The sequence below is a fragment of the Plasmodium cynomolgi genome, chromosome 2 (genome assembly GCF_000321355.1).
Source record: "Plasmodium cynomolgi strain B DNA, chromosome 2, whole genome shotgun sequence".
Taxonomy (NCBI): domain Eukaryota; phylum Apicomplexa; class Aconoidasida; order Haemosporida; family Plasmodiidae; genus Plasmodium; species Plasmodium cynomolgi.
In genome coordinates this window covers 692056-710377 of record NC_020395.1, presented here as the reverse complement: position 1 = coordinate 710377, position 18322 = coordinate 692056, and the positions used below count along the sequence as shown (strand labels likewise).

Here is an 18322-nt window from a genome sequence, read left to right as displayed (position 1 = left end):
AAAAAAAAAAAAGAAGAATCAATAAAAAACTGCTCTACATCAATTTAATTTTTTTTTATTGCAGTGTTCGAGTGCACATTGGGACTACAAATTAAAGTGTTTTTTTCATTTCGAAATTAAAAATTTTTACTTGTAAAAAGAACAGATCTGCGACAAAAATAGAAGGCAAAAGTTATTACAAGCCTTTTCATATATTTTTTTCTCTCACTTTTGTTGGTTGTTTTTTAGCCCGATGAATCAGCGTTTCTCATATCCTCATATTTATTTATCACCACTCCAAAAGTAAACAAATAAATAACTGTTGCAGCACAGCAAAATTAAAAGTGCCCTATTTAAAGGATATCCGTTTGGGTTTTTTTAAACGTTGCACATGCGGAGGATTATTAAACATAGCACACCACACAATGCGTATAGATATATATACATGCACTTATGTATACCTATTCACCATTTGTCACCTTAGTGAAGGCGATTTTGACACTTACCACTGACTGTGCTTATTCTTTCCGCGTCATTTTCATTGGCCCCGTTTTTCACCTGTTATGCCCGTCGGCATACGTGTTACGTTGCACTTTCTTATTAGATCACCCCTTGTAGAGGCTTAAAAGAATGCTTCAAACAAGACGTTAAATAAATATATTCCTGCTCATATGATCAAATGTATGTGTGCAAATTAGCAAAAGAATTGTGGCCCTCTAAACAAAGGCATGAACCCTAAATATTAACTCTTTTCTCATTAGAGCTTGTGAAAATTTTCACTTACCAACTATAACGAGACATTTAAAAAAAAATAAAAGGTTAGCATCTCCAAATGATTAAACTGGGCAAAGAATTATATCAGCATTCCGCTGACGGTTTTTTTATTTGAAATGCACTCATCACACGAAGGATTCATTTGCCCCATCAATGTGCACATGTTTTAATTCGTACCCATTGGTAACAAACAAATGCACGCTTAATTTTTCCAAAAAAAAATAAAAATAAGTAAAAATAAAAAGGATATGCATTTACACACACACGCACATGCAATGCGATGAAAAATACTTAATATGGAGCATCTTAGCAGCTTCAAGTGAATTTTTTTTGCTACAAAATAGGGAATGTGTTTTCTAGATAAAATGCAACTGTGACATGAGTGTCTTCTATAAATGCTCTTCACCAATTTGATATTCTTCTGAACACAAAAACGGAGAAATATTTTTTCTTTAAATAAGTAAATTGTTAGCTTAAGAGTTAAAAAAATTGCAGACCAAAGAAGTCAATTTATGCAAAAAAAAAAAAACCAATTCCGCATTTTTCAGGTACCAATATTTTGTTAATTTTAACACATACAAAGTAATGAAAAAAAAGAATTCTCAAATTTGCCTTTAAAAAAGGGGACAAACATGTACATAATGCTGAATTATTTTATTTTATTTGTTTATTATTATTTTTTTTTTTTTTTTTTTGTGCCTAAATACATCAACATTAACCCATTATAGTTACAATTTTTTGTTTACTTCGTTATGCTAAATGATAATAGCAATAAAGGAAGGAAATCCACTATTGCCACCTTAGCACAGTGGCAGTGCGTTGGTCTTGTAAACCAAAGGTCGGGAGTTCGATCCTCCCAGGTGGCTATTTTTCCTCCAAAAAAAAGTTACAATCGTGTGAAGCATCAATAATGGCAAGAGTTTTTTTATTTCCGCGAGATTAAAAAAAAGGTTTAGTCACGTTTTAACGCAAAATTATTCCCCTATTATTTTAATAAAATGGAGCAATTATGCTCCTTTCCTCACAAAAATGTATAACTTTTTTTTTCACCTTTTTTTATATAACAACCATTCATTATTCACCTTCTTAACATTTCATATTGGAACGCTGCGCTTCAAAGTTGGATATTATGACGCTCGTAAAGTACAAACAATAAAGATATGCTCCAATGTGGAACTTTTTTTTTTTTTAATGCTTGTGTGTTTAATTTTTTCCACTACTGATGTATCACTACACGTTTGAAGTTTTCCTTTTAGCTAACTGTGAAAATTCCCCACGGGGTTCAAAAAAATAATTTAAAAGGATATGTCCTGTCACACATAATTGTGTACCTACAAATCAATGCGCATATGTACATACACGTGCGTGCGTGTACACATTATATTTGTGTTAAATGAATAAATTCCAGTTAAAACGAGTACGGCGTGATTAATATTCGTCACTTTAAAGGCGCAAAGATACGTAGCCAAATATAGCCCTTTACTCCCACGCTTATAACACACAAATGCGTTTTATAAATGGGCACAAACGCATACATATTGATATACAACGTGCATACATGTCGATATGCATATATATATAATATATATATATGTACACCTTTTCAACCTTCTTTGCGCAAACCCATTCGTAAGGAAGCACCACGCGACAAAATACGCGACGCGCAATTTTACGTCATAATTTGGAAACATTCTTGATATAAGAGCCATCCAAATAAATGACTTGCTTCTCCCTTTTGAATTAGGAAAAAAATGTAAAGCAATTTAACTGCGCTGGAGCAACGACAAAGCGCATACTTCAAACAACTGATTTTTCGGCATTTTCACACTTCTTACATGTGAAAAAGTGAAAATTTCCATTCTCATTTTTCGCATTTGTTTCGTTTATGATATGTAACGTTAAACATATATTCTCAATTTTAACAAAATGTAAAAATTTAAATAGAAAAAAGTACGGGCACCGAGGATCGAACTCGGGATCTCCTGCGTGTAAAGCAGGCGTCATAACCACTAGACCATGCCCGCATACTTAGATAATTCTTGCTTTTTTAATAAATATCCGATTCGACTACTTCATTTTTACTCCTTTTCTGAGCCTAACAATTTTTCCATTGCAGGTTTACCCTGTTTCCAGGCATACGTTGCTGCAAAAAGTGCATACGTACATAATTACAGCATTATCAAAATTAATTTTTTCCCCCTTAAGGCGCGTATCATCATATTCGTAGAAACTTCACCCCAATAGGCAAAAACTCACTTTAAAAAAAAAAATAAAAAGTTATTTTGTCAATAAAATCGTCTCTTGTTTGCAGATTCTACAGGATCCTTTTTTATTCGATAAATAGGAACGGATTAATTTACATGGTTATGCCCTTTTTACTCCGTTTTTGGAATGGCTACACCATTTTATATGCGCAAGTAAAAAAATAATTTACTTTTTTCAGCTAACAAATTCTCCCTTCGTGCGAATGTATTCGCCATGGAGCAAACAAAAAAAAAAAAAGGGGTACGTGAATAGCACATCTAATTTTAGTGCAACACCTTTAAGAGGACCACAGAATTTTATTTTCCCTAAAAAAAGGCATTAATCTAATATTAACAAAGTAAGCATGTCATCTTATATAAGTGTAGGGGGGGTTCATAACAGATTCATATTTGTTTTAGGTTTATAGAAAAAGGAGGAATTGCTCTTATAAGTAATACCTTCCCTTTTCCACCTCTGCAGTGTGGACAGTTTTATTTGAAACGTCAATACACAGACTTGTTGACTTTATTGATATGCAGCCATATATCCCCTTCATTGCACAGGAGCGCGGGGGCATACTTATGTGATCATACCAGTTGGCGGTTTTTACGTTATTACGTGAAACTTAAAAGGTGTGCTCTTTTGTGTGTTCATCGAATGTAGCATGTTTATGTGTTTGTATATGACCAGTGTAACAAGGCACAACTCATTTTGAGGGGGGTGCGAAGCGAAACTTTAATTGATTTGAGAAATTTTTTCCTATAAAAGTGTATGCCCATAAATTAGAGATATATTTTTATCAGCTAAATACTGCCATAAATGTTTTCCTTTTTCTTTAAATGCACATTGCGCGATGAACCTAATTAATTCTTTAAATTTTTTCCACCTCGCAAGCTATGCTTGAAAAAAAAAGTGCTTCTGCTGTGGGTATCATTCGCCCACCTTTTCGAGGCATACGTATTTTCTTCCGTGTAGAATACGTGCATATATATCTGCATACATCCATGCGCTCATACACAGGCGCAGCATTTTGGGTCTTTCCTTTTTTCCCTTACCACAAAAATATGTCGTAGGCAACATCGAAGACTAGTAAAATTTACCACGCGTATTATGTTTTTCCCTCAAAATTTTGGCATACATTTGAAAGCATTCACATTTGGTTTATACGCAGCGGTCCCCGCACCCATTCGGCCGCCTATGCGCACGTTAAAATATATATATTTACGCATACATTCATGCAAATCACTTAACTGTGCAAATAAAAAGGGAAAACTTCATCAAAAGGAATATTCCGCTCCTTTTCATTTTATGATTATTTTTTTTTTCTTCTTATGGTATTTCTTCCCCCTCTTCCCCTTATGTTTCTTTTCGTTTGCCTGTTTTACGTTTTTTACACAAATTACAACAGCGCAATGAATAATTCTGCAAAATGGAAGCAGTATGTTAAGTTACTCCTAGTGGGGATAAAGGAAAACCACCCTTTCATCTTACGTGAATTTACAACATTAATTATTGTGAGGGGACCATTTTTTTTTTTTATAGGGGGGGAATGGCTTAAACAGCGCCAAAAATTCGGTAAAAAAAAATGTTCCCACAATGTGTGAGTAAAATGGGAATATAGCATGGTGAAAATAAGGTAAAAAAAAATTGCAATTTTGAACTTGCAGCTTTAAATTTGTCATCACGAATTCGCAATTTTGAACGTTCAACTTTGAAGTTCAGCTTTTCGGTTGGCCCTTTTCCTTTCCTTTTCCTATCCTTTTCCCATTTTAATTTCTCCCCTTGTATTTTCCGTTCACTTATTTCTTTTCGTTTCCCCTTTTTTCACACGTTATGCGATATCCCCTTTTTTTTAAAAAACACTTTTAAAAATTGTAAAAAAAATCTGTCAAGCAGAACGAAGGGAAATGCGCGAAGGAAGAAAATTGCTCAACTGGTTTCATCACATTTACACAATTTTTAATTGTTCAGTTTTTTATTTTTTAATTTAATTTTATTTAATTTTACTTAATTTTATTTAATTTAGTTCCCCCATTTTTTCTTTCTTTTCCAGCCCATAAGGTGAAAAAGTAAAACAAAGCATATGGGTGTTATCTCATTTTTAAGTGCGGGAAATGTTTTAATGTGAAAGGGATATCTATAAGGAGTGATTGCAACTCCTCGTAAGCATATCATACGCGTATACTTATGTACGTACATTTGAATGTACTTGTACAAAGGGTTTAATTTTTGTTTTTCAGTTTTGTAAATTTTACACCAAATTGTTTTCACCACATGTGCCTTGAATGAGGCCAACGCGTAAGCGTCACGTACAAACACGTGCTTGTGTGCCTGTGTACACAAGTACACACTATATGAATGACCTTACACGTATATATATACGTTTATAAGGTCACACCTATTTAATTCACGAATTGTCAGAATGTATATGCGGGGGAAATGCCCAAATTTCTGTACTCCCGAATAAAATGTACCATTATAATTACATGTGCTTATTTTTTCCCGTTAATCTCCTTTTTTTTTTTCATTTCTTTTTGTCTTCACACACTGTTTTTTTTTTTTTCCAACATACATAAAATAATCAGCGCAGTTAATCATACAACCTTCTTACACCTGACTAAAATTATGAATCACGCCAACCATGTGCTTAAAATATTAAAGGCGTAGATGCATGTACATACATATGCACCGCACTGTACTGAAATGTGTCCCCATTTTCAACGAAAAAATCAAGCATTTTTGTTATGCAAACATTTACTCATTCGAAATTAAAGAATTGGTCGAAGAATCAAAATATAGCAACTTGCAACAGAACAAAATAAACGGAAAAGGGATACTCAACATATAGAGAAAGACAAGAAAAAAAAGAAAAAAAAAATGGGTAGAGATATCAAAGAATTTTACAATTTAAGGCACAGATATTTGGATAAAAGGAAAGAGGCAAATTTAAATATTTTAAAAAGTACTAGAAATAAAATAACGTGCAATAATGACGTGGCGATTACCAATGCACCCGCCCATTTATGCGAAAATAAAGATGAATGCAACAAGAATGCAGCAACAAGCGCGCATAAAATAAAGGCGCAAAGGAAGAACACTGGGTTCAGGAAGAACCATGAATCTGCTGAACACAGTGGCAGGCATAAGGACAGGACTAAACACAAAGGCGAAGAGAGAGGCAGCGGCAAAATTGTCAAAATGGTCAAAATAGCCAAAATTGATAAAGACGACAAAAGCGACGTGAACGACGCGAACGATGCAAAAAAGGAGAACAAGGGACCGGAGGGACCATTCAACCACAAAACAGGTCACAAAGGTAAAAAATGCCAATTGCACAAATCGGAAGAGTGCAAAGACCACGACGTAGGCTGCTATGATCAACACACAGGCGAATGTGAAATTATCGCAAACACGAATGAAACAGACGCCTATTCAGATGTTTACGTGGCAAATTCAAACAACCCATCAGCGTATCACCATAATGATAACAAATTGAGTAGCCGCTCGGGCTCTACCTCCAATAAGGCACATGTACACCTCGTTGAAGAAGAAAAAAAAAATTTAAACAGCAACAACGTGAATAATTCCGAAATAAAAAATGTGTACGACGTTTTAGATAAAAATTTTGGTTTCATCTCCTGCACTATTAATAGTAACGGAGCTAACACGAGAGGCGGCACTAGTAGCACAATTCAAAGTAACTACACACTTAAGCATGAGCAACAAAATTACAGCCATGCTACATCTAATATTTGCGACAGCAAAAATGATGACGAAAAAGTGGCGCACGCAACGATAAGATGTGACACAGTAAATGCAAATTTAAATGCAAAAAATGATGATCATGCCAAAGGTGGTAATTCCTACTATAACGAAAAATGTTGTTATAATGTCGTGAAGAATATATGCGAAGGGGGGCCCCAAATGAATGAAGACAGGCACAATAGTAGGTACCTTTTCACCGATGAAAACGATTTATCCGTCATGGAGAATATCAAGTCGTTGATTGACCACAATGTGACAAATGAAAGAATCCATATAAAAGAAAAAAAAAATGTACTTAACATATACAAAGTGTGCTTTCCAGAGGACTGCCCAGACAATCTGGTAATAAGCGAAAAAAATCTGGACAAGAACTATCATCTCCCTGCATTTCTTAATAAAAAAATAAACGAACTAACAGATAGATACACACACTGTGCAGAGTTAACTCACCATGGAAATAATGACATACATGATAATCCTATGGACAGTAAGCTCCAAATGTATAAAACGATTTATATGTACTACTGCGATAGGGGTCAAATTAGTAATAGCCAAAATGTCAAGGGAATAACCAGTTGCGAGGACAGCGGGGAACAAAATAGCAATCAGGTTAGTGTGAACACCTGTGGAAAGAATCGCACAAATCAAAGTCATAAAAATTTCGAGGATGAACATAAGTCAAATGTCACCCTCACAAAATGCCCTTCGAGTAAGAACTCTGAGCAAAGAGAAAAAAGCAACGGCACCAGCAAGAGTGGCAGCGAGGACCATAGCACCAATTATCGCACGCACAATGGAAACGACGCTGGAGATGCCTACAGTAGTAGCCGCAACAACGGACATAATGACAACTATTACGGTCATAACTGCAACCGTAGCAACAATGCGAAAAATGGCAGTGACGACGATGACAAAAATGGAAGCGATGATGACAAGAATGGCCGGGACGATAACAAGAATGGCCGGGACGATGACAAAAACGACAGCGACGATGAAAAGAACGAAAGCGAAGATGACAAAAACGAAAGTGACCACGATCATAACGAATTTGATGCAGAAGGGAGACCCCATCCTGATAGCTTCAAAATTCCCCACAAGGCTGTCAACCCAGATTACCACGAACAACCGATCGAGCAGAGCAAATTATATTCCAAAGAAGCCCAACACGAGGAAGTAAGCAACCTGTACAAAGAAATGCTGACCAAACACATGAACAATTCAGGCGATTTACTCAAAGAATTACATATACAGAAAAATGAAAGGGAAAACAGCCCAAATAATAAATACCTAGAAGAGGACACCTACGTAAGAAGTGATGATATAACTCAACCCATTGATCATTTCCTCAAAAAAAAAGAAACCTATAATTGGAATAAAGAACATTACGAAATATTCCACTCGTTAAATGATATAATATGTGAAGTGAAAAAAAAAAGCAACTTATTTATAAATAATTATAAGAATAAGGAGATGGTCATAGACAATAATAACAACTCACTAAAGAGCAAAATCGACAGCACCCTCTTCAGCAACATAAACAAGAATGATAATTTCTCCAACGGTATGCACCTCCCAACCTATGCAGATAGCAATATGAGAAAAAAATATAGTGCGGAACATGTCAATAATAATCTGTATAAGCACAAACTAAGCAGCAACAGTGCATTAAATATAAAGCCTAGTTCCCATTCAGGGCCTAGAAACAGCAATGCTTATCACTCCGAGATGGAGGACACCTCTGGTTATGGCTGCAACAGTTACAGAAGTAACCACATTGACGATATCGGCGGTAACAGCGCCAACTGCAGCGAATATGATTGTGATAAACAGTCCTTTAGAAATAATAGAAGCCCCATAAAATGTAGCAAAATAAGCAACTTCAAAATGTACAACATGGGGACGGAGAATGTACACGTAGAAAATTCCACGACTAAGCCAACCCTCCAATGTGACGGGAACTTCAAGACAGATCGAATCGACGAGTTCGAATACAACAGTCACGTCCTCCATAAGAATAAACTAAAGGAAAACAGTTATTCCAAACAGGTACTGTTAAAAAACGTGGGACACAAAGTAGACAGCAAATTTGTGCAAATTAAGAAAAAGGAAAACATAAGCGCACACACAGATCCATTTAACGAGCACGCCCAAATGAAAGACATGTATGTGCAGGAAAACCCGAATGGTAACAATAGCTTAATAAATAAAGATATGTACAACAATTTTAAAGGAACAGAAAAGTCGAATGCATTTCCATATACACAACACAACAAAGGGAGCAATAATACCCCCTTCGACAGTTCTCTTATGAATTCCTATTTTTATTTAAAAAATGAGTTAAAAGAAGTAGACGACATTCACACATCTATATCGAATGACATCAAAACAAACGGACAGTTGTCCCAGAGGAGGAACCTGCCAACGAGTCTACCAACGAAAGCTGTGGAGAGCCCCCCAAAGGATACTTCACACAGTAACACCCGTAGTAAAGCGCATAAACCCGTGAGTCACCATCACGAAGTGACCAAAGCGAGTAGAAATAACACAGAAAAGGAGATGGACAGAAAAATGGTAACGAAAGGATATCTAGATAAAAAGAACAAATTCCTTCAGTACAACCAATACGCAGATAATCACATAGTCCTAGAGGACAGCGTCGAAGATGTAACTTGCGAGATTAAAAATGCAAATGAAGAAATGGGTGCCAACAGAAGTAGCGCCACGAACACCACGAGAAATGCAAATCCCTTTTTAACAAAATGTTATAACGAAAAAAATGATTATGAATACATCGAGGACGACAACTCCGTGTATAGCGTAAATAACGGACAGCCTGATCAGAAAGTCCCTTACCTAATAATCAACCCTGAACACGGGACGAGTGACCAAATGGACGGCGTGAAATATGCACCCGCGCATACATTGAGCGGAGGTGACTTCTTAAACACAAATGACGCACATGGATTTTTCCCTAACGGGAAAAACAACAACGAAGTTTGTACAGTGGAGGATGGTGATGTCGTCGAAGTAATTCCTAGCGAAGTGGAAGTCACCAGTGCTACTCTCGCTGCGGATAATTATAGCCAACAAAGTGGTGATCACAGCTGCAACCGAGGCAGCAAAGGAAGCAACTGCGAAAGAGGCAACTGTGGTGGTAAGAAGAAACATACCAGCTGTGCGGAACTTCCCACTAGTCGCAAAACTGTTGGGAGCAACTATCTCACGAGAAGCAAATCCAGCCATGATATCCAGCACAACTATTCAGATCATAGCATTGATTCCATTTATGATGGAAGAAGGAACAGACTATATGAATACGACTCAGTAATGGGTAGGAAAAAATTGAGAAAACAGGGGAGACCAAAACTAACACAAAAGGCGACAAAGAAAAAGCGAAAAACGAGATCGTTAAATGATATAGATATGAATTACTCCGTTGAAGGCCCAAAGTTAGGAAGAGGGAAACGGAGGAAAAAGGGTTTCAAACTTAAGAACAAAAATAAGAACATCAACGCGATCAGTAACGGAAATGGAAAAAGAAGTGAAAGTACAAACATGAACAGCAGTATCCACGACATATGTAACCCGATTAGAGATCCATTCAACTACGAAAAGATGGAAGATGACCCCCTCGACATGACGAACGAAGAATTTCATCATACCAAAATTTCCAGCGGTAACATAAAGTATGAACAAAGCAACATAAATCCATATAGACAAAGAATCACGGAAGCAGATTACAACGGAGAAAGCATCGCATCAGCAGATATGAAAGGCAGTAGTTTAAGCTCCATAGACTATTACAGAAATTATGACTCCGTCCAATGTGTGAAAGAGGATTTACTAAAAAATGAAAAATTCCCATTCATCTTTTACGATTCTAATATACGCAATTTGGTAATATACTACAAGGATGATTGCAGTGACGAAATTAAATGCAAATATTTTTCCGCCCAACGATTTGGACACGCAACAGCCAAAAAAATTGCCCTGAACTTTCTGAGGTCCCTAGGAATCAATCCAGATCACCTAGAAAATAATAATGTATTTTCCTATGAAAAGGACTCCAAAAGTAAGCTATTCAACATGGAAAGAGGAAAGACATATGTGGACAAAGAAGAAAACTCAAATATTAATCTTATATATGATACGAAAAAGAGAAACGTAATCGTCTCATGGATTAACAAAGTGAAAGGATATAGCTTCAGAAAATTCTCAACACAGAGATTCGGATTCGATGTTGCCCTATGCCTGTCCATTGATTTCTATAAAAATTTAGGAGGAGAAAAAGAAGAAGAGGAAATACGAAATTATATTAATAAAGTCAATTCAAATTTTAAAAGCATTCGAATATTAACAAGTAAAAAAAAAAGAAATTTAAAAGGAAAAATCATAGATGCCACAACCGAATTTATGGACCTATATTCCAATAGCTACGAAAATATGTATGATAATACTTCCCTGTCCTACTTCTATTTTAGTAACATAAAATACAATATAGAGAATCTAAAAAATAAAAGCACACAAAAAGAAACAAGTGCCAACACACAAATGAACAAGTACACCAATTTGTTTTACATAACCGATCAGTTCTATCAAATATTCGAATGCAAGTTAAAGAACATACATATGGAACAAGTAAAAATGACGAAAGTTTATCAGTATGATTTCTTCTTAAATAAAACCTTCTATTTTTTATATCTGAAATATTTAGAAAATGTCAAATCAGCCCTGTGCGATGAAAATATCCACAACTTCGCAACCATGTGTGAGCAAATTAAATTGTGCAAATTGTGCAAATTGTACAAATCGTGCAAATCGTGCGAACCGTGCGAACCGTGCGAACCGTGCGAACCGTGCACTGTGCAGTCATACCATAAGGTGCAAAGCGCAACCGATGACCAGTATGCTAGTGACCCTCCCTCCAACTACTTTCAATTGGTGGACCTCTACTGCGATAGTGATATTCATAGGAACTGCACGAATGGGAATATTAACTATTTCATGAGTAAGATGGACTACTACAGGAACGAAGACATCCTGATGAAAGGCTACTACACCGCAGATGACACCAAACTGTATGACATGTTTTTCCTTTCCAGTGGCCGTAAAGGGGGATTGGAGGAGGACACCTTTTTGATCGACCTAAACAGCAACACGTATAACGACAGGGTGTACCACGACAGGATCTATCATAAGAAGCTCTACAAGAACGAAGACCACCACAACGAACTCTATCCAGGGGGACTAAGCCCATCGCAAAAGACCAACAGAAGAACAACGAGAAATAAAAACGCTGAAAGAGGAAAGTCCTTCCAGGACTACCACTTTTATTACAATAGTGGAAACGAGCTTGTGTGCGGTAATGGAAATCCTAGCGGCGATGGCAACAACTGCAACTGCGGTAGTAATAACTGCGGCGACGTGAACAGCAGCAGCAGCGGTAGCAACCGCAAAAATTCCTATAGCCATTTCGACAACACTGACGATGACGACGACGTGTGGGTTTGCAACGAGAAGAGAAAAGGCACCAGAAAGAGAAGAAGAATGTCCAAACATAGAAAGAGGAGCAAAACTAAGGGAAAAGCAAAGCATAGCACTATGTCAAAAAAGAACTCTATTATGAGTACCAAAAAAAGTGAGAGTTTTTATGAAGAAGAGGATGAGGAGGGCAACGAAGACGAAGAGGAAATGCTGCTAAACCAAGTGAGTGGCTACAAAAAGGTTGGTAAAGAAGCAAATAAAATGAGAAATAGATCCACCGGAAGAGGAAAAAATAAAGGGGTTCACAAAGGAGCGAGCAAGAAAACCGGGAGGGGAACCAACAAACGGATGCATAAGAGGACTCTTAAAAACGCAAGCAAGGGTGTTACCAAAGGTGGCACCAGAGGAATCAACAAAGGCAACCACAAAGAGCAACATAACATGAACTATTTAAAACATAAAAAATTTTCATCAACAAATAAAAATATAAGCAACTTACTTACGAAAGGGAGAAAATATATTCTCTGCTACAACTATATGGGGAAAATCCAGGTGAAAGTGTTCAGTGCTGATATATATGGCTCCATGACAGCTCAGAAAAAATCAGTTGCATTTTTACAGCAAGTTAGGAGAGAACTAAAAAGTGAGGGTAAAATTCTATACAATGAGAGTGACAGCAAAACCGCATATGACGTAACAACGTCTCTAATGGAGTCGGCGCTGTTAAATCCGTATGACCAGGACGGTTCTGCGCTGAAGAATAATATCCAGTGCGCAGATCACCCATCTCAGGCGAACAACACGGTTGTCAAAAAAAGGAGGGGTAGGAAACGCAAAAAAAGAGAAGACGCAGTGGAAGAAGTGTTTGAAATGGCCGTAGCTCTGCAGGCAGAGCACCTCGAATGGAAGACCCAATTCGCGCAGGAACAGACAAAGCAGGAGGACGCAAAACAGCAGACATGCCAGCAGAGCAACCACGGGGCGCAGAAATGTGTCCGGGGGAGGACAACCGTTGGAAAGGGCAAAGAAAACGAGCTAAGCTCGCCTTTGAACGCACAGTTAAGCTCCCAAATGAACGTCCGAATGAACGCCCAAACCAGTGACGAAAATGCACCTGCGAACAACTACCAAAACACGATGCTAAGCGACTCCGCGGATTACCAAAACATGCACAACTTTTACGAAAATGAAGACAATAATGAAAACGTATCGATGTGCCGAATGCACAATTGTGAAGATAAAATGGTTAACCCTAATGATCCCATTATTATTTCCGATAGTTTAATGAAGACATATTCAAACAATGAGAAAATCCATAGGGCACTAGACACGCAGAATAAGGACTACAACACAAAGGATAAGGAATATGAAAAAGGTACTTTTGGAGAACCCGTTAAAAGGAACTCAAAGGGAAGTGACCCCCCATTAAGTGAATACATAAACAACACGACAAGGGAAGAAGGAAAACGTTTTGATCATAACAACAGGGTGAATTCTTTGAGCGAGGCACCTTCGATAAGTTGCACAAAGAGGTATAGTGACGCAACGGAATATGAAATAAGCATCACGCTAAGTAACAAAAGGGAGCATCTGAACAGCACCATAAGGAGCGAAAGCGAAGATGAAAATGGTAAAGATCCTTCTCAGATAAATCAAAACAAACAGTTGAGTCTACACTTGGGGAAAGACGAAACACAAAATAGCAGTAACATCGGGATTACGAAACATATCAACTTAAGTAGCGATAAAAGGATTGCCATAGAATATCCCCAAAAGGGAAAAATAAACACATTAAATTGCTTCAACAAGTTAAGTTCTGAACAGAAAGTAGTCAAGGGTTACTTAACTCTAAGAAAAGAAAAAATCATTACACCAAATGTAAAAAGGGTGTACTCTTTGTACGATTTATACAATAAAATTATTAATGAATGCGATTACGCAGATTTCTTATCACAAAATAGTGCACAGAAGACACTCAAAAATAGGAAGGGTGACCAAAATTATGGTCCAAGTGATGACCCACATGATGACCTCATGGACGATCAGGATGACGATCCAAATGATGACATCTTGGGTGATCAGGATGACGATCCAAATGACGACCCACTGGACGATTTTTCCCTCTACAGCAAACGAATAATAATGAAAAGTGGCAAAACAGAACGGACGAACAGGAACCGTATGCCAAGAGCAAGGCGTAATCAAGACGGACTAGCGAATAACGAAGTGGTCAATAAAAGCGAATGTCGTGATGTGGTCAGTTTTCCAAAGGGAAAGGAAGCAAAGGAGGAAAGGGGAACCGCAACTGGAAGCGACCCACGCGAAGACGCCGAAATAGAAAATTTTGTAAAAAGTGGAGAAACGCTTAGCAGCACTAACCCTGCGTGCTCCCCGCGAAATTTCAAAAATGACTGGAGCGGACTAGTCAAGTATAACACTTCAAAAGGTGTCGTCAAAATCCCCAAAATATGCGTCCACAAATTGGCTAGAAAAAAGGGGTTCACCAAACTGACGTGCATTATTTACAGAGGAAAGGGAGAATTCGTTTCTTATTTCCTAGAACGGAGCAACAAAAAAATTAATGACAGAAGCGCGGTGCAAAATGAAAACAAGGAGGACAAAATTGCCGAACCGAAAATGCCCTTTAAGAGTAACGAAAAAAATGGCTGTGCTAAGTTAAATACCTACCAGGGTAGCACTGGTGGGAATGCAGCTAAAGAACAGGCTACACAATCGAACAAGAAATATTATTTAAGAGAAAAGCAAAGCAACCTTTTATCAGAAAATACTTTGTTTTAAAATTTTAACCTATCTTAAAAGATAGATAAAAAAAATTGCAAAACTTTTGCAATGGAACATTACAATTTTGCACATTTTGAAACTTGTGAAATCAATTTTTCTAATGTCTCATTCGCGAATTATCCCTTTAGTGTATTATTTAGTGTATATATGCGAGCACATATTTTTTTCTCATCCTCTGTCATGACGTTTTTATGTTTAATAATTTTTCTTATCTTTTTTTTTTCCTTTTAATGCCTTTGCAGTTTACCTTTATCCGAAGTGTAGTTATTTCCTTAACCACCTTTTACTTTGTCTCCCATTTTTTATGCACCTCTTTTACCTGGCGTAAACGAATACCCATTTGTGCACACGCACATAAATACATTTCCACAAATTAACGAAGTGCCTGCCTAAATCTTCACCTTTTCATTGTTCACAACTTTTTAATATTAACACAACGTATGTGATCCTTATGTGCGTTATGTAGTATGACAAATTGACTCCTTGTCACTTTCCACTTTTTTATTTTTTAATTCACAAATTTTACCATTTTTTAATATAACTTTTTAACTATAATGGCAACTTTTACATTTAATGATCTAACCATACAGGGAAATATTCAACAAACTTTTTAACCTTATCCATGGCGTTGGCAGCACCAAAATGAACTCAACGTTTTGAGTGCATTTATATTGAAAAAAATTGCCCTAATCAGAATACCCATAAAATTTATTAACCCTTCTTCTGCCTCCATTTTACTCATGTCAAACATTTTAAAAGCGGCTCTTCTTCATCCTTTACGTGTGGGTTCTAATGCCCAAAGTGCGCACGACTTCCACTAACCAATTAGGAATACCGCTCACTGAGCAACTGCGCACCTCTTTATGATAAAGTGTGAACGGACTCAAAGTTGAAACAAAAAAAAAGACAAGAATTTTTATTATCGGCGTATTCACCACTCCCATTTTGCGAATAAGCTTCACCTGACTAGTCACAACTGGAGCACGCGGAGGAAGAGAACAACCATGTGGGATTTCGCCTCACGAGCATCCCCCCAAAAAGTTGTGCTTCCTTCTCTTGCTCTTCCGCCGATTATCTCCCCATTATGTTTACCCCTTTTGTGCGTTATATTCGTATGCCCACCCGCAATACACAATATAGTAAAATATAGAGTAACAACATCTTAAAATTGGATGCCCGCAAAACTAAGTCGTTTTTACGTGTCTTAATTTATTTTATTCCTTTTATGTCAGCTATTTTGACAAAATTTACAAGTACATACGTGGTGTATTTAAAAAAAAAAAAAAAAAAAAGGTGTTAACACCTCATAAGATTAATTAAAAGCTTTTCTCAAACATAAGCGTGAAAAAAAAAAAAAAAAAATTCCAAAAAAAAGGTGTTTTATTATCACCTAGAAGGAAACGCTAGCTCCCTCCGAATTTCCTCTACTCACAAACATATCCTTCTTCATCGTTTTGACTTGCAACGAACTCGATCCCTGTGGCAAAACGCTCACTGCATCGACTCCATCTAGGTCGAAAGGCACACCGATGCTAAGGGGCACAACCTGCCATTTTGTAATAGGATGGAAAAAAGGGGGCGGAATGAACAGTGTAACTATGCTGTCTATTTGTGAAGAAGCAAGCGAATGCACATAGGCGCTCTGTCTTAATGCCCTCACGTAGTATGCATCTCCCAAATGACAACACAGCTGTGTTGCTTCATTTCTCAAGGCTTACATTGTTCCCTTTTAAAAAGTAGACATTCACTTTTATCGGGAAAGTGTCATTAAAGTGCGACAGCAAAGTCACCTCTCCCTTGATGTCCTTCGCCTCTTTAATGAACTGGCAAAGACCCGAATAAAACAGTTTCTTGTCAGACTGCAAAGGAAAAAGGGAAATAAAAGGATGTAAAAAAAGGAAGTACAGAGGAGGGGAAAAAGCAAAAAGATCTCATTAAAAACGCGCACAAACGAGGAATAACAAAAAATGCAACAATTCTAAAAAATGAAGTAGCAACTCTCCCTAATTTTCGTTGTCTTTTCATTTTCTCCACGTTTAAGTTATTACTTGTAAATTCCTGATCAGCTCTGACTTTCCGCCGTTGCTCGTGAATTTAAACTCAGCCACCGTTTTTGTTGGTCTTATAAACATAAGGGCCTTGTCCACTTTCTCCTTTCTCCACACAATGAATAGCGATCCATTGGACGCATTGTCAAAAGTTAAATATGCTCCTTTGTCATCTGCCATCATGCACAAAGTTAGGAAAAATGTTTCTTACGTTATGTTGGCTATTTGTTTTGTTCGCTCGTTCGTTCGTTCGTTTGTTCGTTCGTTCGTTCGTTTGTTCGTTTGTTCGCTCGTTCGTTCGTTCGTTTGTTTTTCTCTCTAAAGAATGCATAAAACTACAAGGCAATTTATCACTTTATGCCTTCGTCTACTCTTATAATTGTACACACATATGTAAACATGTAAAACTGGGTTACTTTTTTTTTTTCCGCGCAAACACTTATACAAAATCTGTATTAACGGTAGACGAAATGGCAAATGTAGGGGTAGTTACCAAAAGTGAATTTTCAAATTCCGTGAAGAACAAAAAAAATATGTTAAATTGGACAACAATCCGTAAATTTGTTCACACACTAAACTGATAATGCAGGTAAAAATGTACACATATAAAATAAAGTTCATCCATACAGTGTACAGCTGCCTGAGCAGAAATGGGAAAGATTAAATCTGGGAATATGAACATAAGACAACAAAGAAACTTCCTAAATTTTAAATGCCACAAAAAGAGGTGCAAATGTCGTAGAATTTCTATTCATCTACTTCGTCATGCGTTCTTAAACACTTTTATGATATATAAAAAAAAATTACACTTGAGCGTTTACATCATTTCTGCGGAGTATTTTTTCTGAATTTACAAATTCAGCCTCCTACGCTGCATGACGTGCTGCAAACACTCAGTTGTGTGCACGTGGATGACACATGAACGGATATAACTACTGGTATGCAAAAATATGAAAATGTGAAAATATATACACATTTGTGCACACCAGTATCGAGGCTCATCTAAGTGCCTGCTTCTATTTATAACCCTTTCTCACTCAAAGGAATGAACAACTGCACACATATATAATTTTGCATTTATGTTATCTTTTTTTTTTTTTTTTGCTTGCTTTTCTTTACATATACAAATGTGTGCTATGTAAAGCGTTTTATACCGTGTTTGGCAGAGAAGGATTCTGAAGAGAATAAAAAAAAAAGAAAAATTAAAAAAATTTGGCCATAATTTT

General features: G+C 36.9%; 2 protein-coding genes and 2 non-coding genes across 4 annotated transcripts; 2 read left to right on the top strand and 2 right to left on the bottom strand.

Annotated features, from left to right (window-relative positions):
* The first annotated feature begins 1547 nt into the window (after positions 1 to 1547).
* Positions 1548 to 1619, top strand: PCYB_022547. The gene has a single exon. It is a non-coding gene; the product is annotated as a tRNA-Thr (tRNA).
* Positions 1620 to 2704: 1085 nt separating this feature from the next.
* On the bottom strand, positions 2705 to 2777 carry PCYB_022543. The gene has a single exon. It is a non-coding gene; the product is annotated as a tRNA-Val (tRNA).
* Positions 2778 to 5874: 3097 nt separating this feature from the next.
* Positions 5875 to 15045, top strand: PCYB_022540 (hypothetical protein; the record flags this gene model as incomplete). Its single annotated transcript, XM_004220603.1, has 2 exons — positions 5875 to 8323; positions 8348 to 15045. The coding sequence occupies 2 exons, from the start codon at positions 5875 to 5877 to the stop codon at positions 15043 to 15045; spliced, it is 9147 nt and encodes a 3048-aa protein (XP_004220651.1).
* Positions 15046 to 16438: 1393 nt separating this feature from the next.
* Positions 16439 to 17276, bottom strand: PCYB_022530 (hypothetical protein; the record flags this gene model as incomplete). The annotated part of the gene is made up of 3 exons (XM_004220602.1): positions 16439 to 16594; positions 16767 to 16907; positions 17097 to 17276. The coding sequence occupies 3 exons, from the start codon at positions 17274 to 17276 to the stop codon at positions 16439 to 16441; spliced, it is 477 nt and encodes a 158-aa protein (XP_004220650.1).
* Between the last annotated feature and the right edge of the window lie 1046 nt (positions 17277 to 18322).